Source organism: Lactuca saligna, chromosome 6 (assembly GCF_052625555.1).
Source record: "Lactuca saligna cultivar CGN05327 chromosome 6, ASM5262555v1, whole genome shotgun sequence".
In the NCBI taxonomy this organism is placed as follows: Eukaryota; Viridiplantae; Streptophyta; class Magnoliopsida; order Asterales; family Asteraceae; genus Lactuca; species Lactuca saligna.
In genome coordinates, this window is record NC_136422.1 from 150,500,508 (window position 1) to 150,506,956 (window position 6,449).

The following is a 6,449-nucleotide window of genomic DNA, read 5'->3' on the forward strand; positions in this document are numbered from 1 at the left end:
CCTTGATTGAATTGAAAATTTGTCAATCTAAATTGCATTTGAAATTTTATGAGTTGCTATCCTTTTCTTTTTAAAGCATATGCAAACCAAAAGTCGTACAAAACTAAAATTCCCAACTACAAAAATAAATAAGACATTATACCGCATCATTAAAATTAGCGAATTCAATAATGCAAGAATGTATTAGTCATATATGGAATTTTTCTTCCCTACACGAATTTCAAATTTTTAGTGTTAAGAAAAAAAATAAAGGTAAAAAATGTGGTGAATATAGAATAAAAAAAAAATGTATGATTCTCTAATTAAGTAAAACCGATAAAAATAAAATAAATCAGCAATATTTGTGGTGGGTTGGATACGACGAACTAGTAAAAAATGGTTACATTGTAAAATTGTTCAACAATATCGGTCGAACGTCTTAAAAACAATTAAAAACTGGTTTACTCGACTTCAAAAACCGGATTTTTGCAAAAAGATAATTACTTTACACGATTGTATCTCTTTTATTTTTTAAAAGGTCAGTTGCAACAACAATTTTATGCAACCAACAATATGGGTAGAATTGTGTTGTTTTCAAGTTTCCGTATAACCCTTCGTTATTCTTTTTTATAACATCGACAAATTACATCACTTTCTCTTTATATATGATGTGGGATAGGTTTTGAGTTCTCCCCTTTAATTTCGGCTCTTGAGTCTACAGTTGTTAAGAAGAAATCTAAATTGCTTAGTGCTTTTTCTTACAAGCTGTTGTGGTCTCTTTAGAAATCTAGAAATCTAGAAATGATAGGATTTTCAAGAAACGGAAATGCAAGCCAGTGATAACGACGGATGATATCTATATATATTATCTTTTAAGTGAATTAAAAACATAATTAATTTAGGTTCTTTATGTTGGTTCGATTGATATATCTCTCCTTTATGTTTTTGTAATTGTAATTTTTTTTAGCACCTTGCTAGTAATTTTAATCCTATTCCGCCATTAAAAGAATGATTTTATTCGTAAATTTAAGTATAAAATTTCCACCATTTATTTGATTTATTTGTTTCTTATGTTGTCTGATACTATAATGTATGCCTTAAATTTTTTTAAAATAGGTCATAAAGTTTTGATATCTATATATATATGAAAGAAAATTAAAAAAAATTCGGTGGGTCCTAAAACCCAACTTGATGTATGCTAGCTTCGCTTCTCTAAATAAGAAACTTTTAGTTTTCTTTTTATATTTTTTATATTTTCTATTAAGTTATCAATTATTTTTATCAAATGATATTACTTACAAATTAAATTATCATAATAATAATAATAATAATAATAATAATAATAATAATAATAATAATAATAATAAAGAAACTAGAAATCCAACTAAAATATTGTTTCTTAGTTAAGAGCTTCTCCAACCACAAACACAAAAATTGTGATTATTTAGTATCAAAATGGTGTTTGTATTCCAATCAACCTCTAAAACAGTGAGTTTTAGAGGTCTTCTCATTTGGCCTTCATATTTGGTGTTAAAATTAACCCAACACAAAAATGGTGCTAAATTTGAAGGTTGGTTGAAGTATTTTTGCCCTCCAAAACACAAAAATGGTGTAATATAGTGGATGGTTGGAGTTAACCTAACAAACACAACGTAAAGCTAAATTTAAACTCGTCAACAATAAAAGAATAAAAGATAATTGTAGGGATGTCAAAAAATTTTGTAGGACCCCAATCTCATATGGATTCAGTAAAAAGTCAGGGGTGGGGATGGGGTTTGTAGCAAAGTTAACCTCTGTTTTAATTCCAAAGACAGTGGTGGAGGTAGGTAGACTTGCCCCGAAACATCCCATGGGGGTCTCGTTATATATATATATATATATATATATATATATATATATATATATATATATATATATATATATATATATATATATATATATATATATAGAGAGAGAGAGAGAGAGAGAGATGATTTTGAGTTTCCAAATTTCAACAAAAAAATCATGCTTTTAAATTGTTAGTATAATATTATTGAGATATTATAACATTTTTGTTTAACATGTAAAATTATGTTATAAATAACTTTTTTTTCTCTAAAAATTAGTTTCTTTAAACCCCAAAAGCAACATCTTTTAGCCCAAAAAAATGATAACCCAAAATCAGTCGAGAACGGGAGAACGAGAAAATTTTAGGGGTGGAAGCGGTGGATGCGAACCCCATCTTATTTGTCTTCTTTGACATCCCTAGCTAATGGATCATTAAAAATTAAATTAAAATTTCTGGATATATAATATTCTCTAGCTCGAAGTTGTTTTCCGCAAAATAAATAAATAATGTTGTGAATGTACATGTACATAATAACAATGAGTATATGCTTTCGAGTTGTTTTTTTTTATTTTTTTAAACGGTTAGTTAGTTGTTAAATGTTAAATTCACCAAGTTAGTAACTTTGTCTATACCTTTGATTGAAGTCATGAACTCCTTTCTAAGAAGCTTTCGAGTTACATCATGTGTCTACTCTTAATTTTTTTCATCTTCAATTTAAAAGGCTATCAACTTAACAATTATCATTATATCTTGTTTTAGATAATATGAGAAACGAAAGGAAAGTCAACAAGACATGAACAACGCCCATACGTCTATTTCATGTACATGAAGTCTTCCAAATGTTATGTGGTGGTATCTTAGACTAAAAAATATATGTTTGATGTCTTATAACATAATATTTGTCCTATATATAATTTAATAATAAAATTATTTAATGATGGATTAATTATTAAAAATATTTATGGACAACGACAAACTCAAATTCATTAAACTAATGTCAAAAGGACGATTACTAAGAGATAGAAAAGCAATACAAGTTCATAAGTCTACCGTGAAGAAAAGATATAAATCTTTCTTTTTAAGTTATGTTTAATTGACTATCTAATAAAAAAATGATTGTTGGTTTAAAAGATAATAAGCTAATAGATGAAATGATATTTGATAAAAATTAGCTAGTTTGAGAAATATAAAAATGGCATGAAAAAAAATATAGAAGAATAATTTAATATTATAAAACTAATGCATAGTATATTTATTTTATGATATGATTAAACATTAATTTAGCATTATTATTTCATTAACTTTTCTCCTCCAATTAAATGACAGTTCTGATAATTAATCTCTTTAAAAGTTTTTTTTTTTTGTTTTTATAAAAAATTAACTAATTCATCATTATTTATCTAAAATGTTCTATAAAAACTTCTCATATAATTAGTTGTTTTTAAACACAAATTATATTTACAAAATTATTAATGTACTAATTAGCAGCTTCAGATTATTTAGGTTTTAATGGAACTTCTTAAAATGTATATTATATTTTCAATATTATTATGGATTTTACTGTTATTATAATTTTTATTTTAATTAAAATGATCTATTAAATATTCATATAAACTCTAACTGTTTTTTTAAATATAATTCATTATTGAAAAAGTTTATATCAACACATTTACATCGACACAAATATCACATAAAAAAATCACCTTTTGTTTTTCAAATGTAAAACTAATTGTATATAATAATGAGTTGGCTGTATGCTTAACTAAACTATATATTTTTTTGGAATATAATATACAAAATGAACAAAATGACATTTATACACATTCTTAAGGGTTGATTAAACATGTATTAATTTATATATCATTAGCAATAACGATAGTACATTAAATAAACTTTTGTCTTTGCAATCCACAGTTTTTAAAATTCATCATATGTGTTATGAATCAATCCTATCTTCTTAAACAATAATATCATATAGAATTTGTTAGAATAGTGGTAAATCCTCTATTGATGAGACCATGTGTAAGACACACCAATCACAACCATGTGAATGGGATCTAAGGTTTATATAAGATAATAACATCACCTTTTTATTTCTTAATTTTTTATAAAATATAATCGATGTTTGTAATTTTATATATCTAACCCCTTGTTGTTATACTAAATAAATAAAAACCAAAGTTTTATTAAATCACATTTCATTTAATTATTTGATGAAATATAATTATCCAATACATCATACCATTTAATTTTAGACTTTTAGTAGTATGAAACTCATAATTTACCAATTGCATATTAATGGGTAGAAAGAAATCAAATTTCTCATAATCAGCTGATGTATACTAAAAATATACATCTCTTTTCAAGTAGGATACAATATCTTTCGAGTTATTTAGATGAATTTCAGCTATTATAACAAGATAAAAACAAGAAAGTTGTTTAATTGTTCAAATATCTTGTAAACCTTGAAACGAAGTTCGATTAATCACTGTTGGAAGCTTTGTAATTTGTATACTTGCATGCTCTCAATGATTTCTGCAACGCCTTTTAACTCGTGTGACAAGCTACGAATGTCTCATCGGTAGGTATTCGGCGGCGGAGGTTCGCCGGACACCTCAGCTATTGAAGAAAGTTATCCAATTCGACGACGGCGTCGCTGGATCATCGACGGCAGTCTCCGCCATTATCGTATTCCTCTCCACCACCACTTCATGTTCTCTGTTCGTTTTATGGCCTCCATCATATTCATCCATCTTCTTCAACGACGCAACCTCAAGTGGAAAATTAAGAATCGCCTTGCTACCTCGCATCGCAAACGCCGCTTTATCGTACGCCTCCGCTGCTTCAATCGCACTATCGAATGTGCCTAACCAAACCCTAGATCCGCGACGTTTTGGATCTCGGATCTCCGCCGCAAACTTCCCCCACGGCCTCTGCCTCACGCCTCTGTATCTCCTCTCTTCTCTCCCTCCGGCAGTTCGTTCGACTGGTTTTGTGGATACCGGATCGGTGGTTTCATGTTCTGTGGATTCAGTTTCGGAAAAACTGATAGTACGAGTTAAATCGTAATCAATGGAATGATTGGAGAAATCAGAGAGAGGAGAAGTGGTTGAAGACGAAGAATCACAGTGAGAGCTGGAAATGGAGCAATGGTCATCGGAGTTAAAGCTAGGTGTGTAAGTGAAATCGGTGAAGATTTGATCGATAGGAGAGGATTCAAATTCGTCAAGAAGGTGTTGCCTGATGAACTCGAGAGCTGCAACTTCATTTGGTGTCGCCATGATCAAAGGAATCAAGGTTCGATTAGAAAAGGAGATTTATGGAGTAAATTGGAATGGAGTAGAAAGTGGAGTGGAAATAAATATTTATAGGGAAGAAGTCCACGAAAAATCGTCATTGCGTGGATGGTTCCAAATTAATCATTTTCTTTTTATAAAGCATAAAGTTTACAAATTTAATGATAAATCATAGGAAACAATAACACTCGTACTATATTTAATCCTAAGACACTTAGAAATTCCACATTTTCATCGTCATAATTATAAACTAAAAAATAAAAGATATAATAGTTAAAGGAAAATATAATACTTAAAAATATATTAATTAAAAATTACGAAATTTAAAACATTTAATACGTAGAAATATATTAACTAAAACCACGAAGCGTAAAAATACATTAATAAAAAAAAATTATACCTACAAACTAAATTTGGTATTGACTTCTTAACATGGTTCATCCAAATTTATCACCCTCCTCTCGGATCCATGAAAATGATTAATGTCTCTTCATGCTTCATTTTTTTCATTTATAAATGTATTTTTTTTTCTTATTTTAATATGTTTTTTAAATCTACAGATCTTTGATAGCGTTCATAGTTTTCTTTTATTCTCTAGTACATGCTTTTCAAGTAAATCATAAAGTCAGCTACTTGATGATGATGTGGATTTAGCTGCTTTTTTGGCTGTGTTTGTACCAACTTGATGAGTTATAGCTTCACCATCTTCCAAGTTGATGAAATAATGTGTATTAGATATAGTGGCAGAGATTTCCATTTCGGTTCATCTTTCACCAAATTCAAAACATGATAGTGCTGGAAGTTTATAAAGTATCTCGCACAATACTGATCAACATCTCTCGTTTTAAGATCTTCATCTAACCATCTGATAATGTGTTGGCTTTTCAACACTAGATAAATTTGATTAAGGGGATATGATTACAAGAATTTAATTAAAAAAGAAAATATTAATTTTATTCAATCACTCAATCATTATACAACTATTCCGTTCAACCATCCTTCATATCATAACTCACCCTCCATTCAACCTATATTCAATCTTAGTCAAACTCCTATTTAACCACCTTATGGATGCCTTTAGACTCCTTTAGTCATTTATCTTTAATTTGGAATCCATTTCTTTATTAGGTTTTTAAACATTTTTTTTGGAACATCAAACTAATCTAACACAAACTATTTCTAATTTCATTTAAATGGACTTGAACTCTATTAGACTAGAGTCTATAGTTACATATTAATTTGATTATATTTTTAGTTAGTCAAATTTTTATATTTTATTATAATCGACAAATTTTTTTTCTTTTTTTAAATAACTTATTTAACAATTGTGTCAACTTTGTGCCGAA

The 6,449-nt window shown here is 28.3% G+C and overlaps 1 protein-coding gene across 1 annotated transcript; it reads right to left on the reverse strand.

Annotated features, from left to right (window-relative positions):
- Window positions 1-4,108: 4,108 nt before the first annotated feature.
- LOC145003312 (ethylene-responsive transcription factor 6-like) lies at window positions 4,109-5,131 on the reverse strand. The gene has a single exon (XM_078962443.1). It carries the CDS (start codon window positions 5,086-5,088, stop codon window positions 4,423-4,425), a length of 666 nt encoding a protein of 221 aa, XP_078818569.1. The 5' UTR covers window positions 5,089-5,131; the 3' UTR covers window positions 4,109-4,422.
- Between the last annotated feature and the right edge of the window lie 1,318 nt (window positions 5,132-6,449).

Bases quoted from the DNA above. Each gene is read 5' to 3' on its own strand.
- LOC145003312 (XM_078962443.1), bottom strand. From the start codon at position 5,088: ATGGCGACACCAAATGAAGTTGCAGCTCTCGAGTTCATCAGGCAACAC.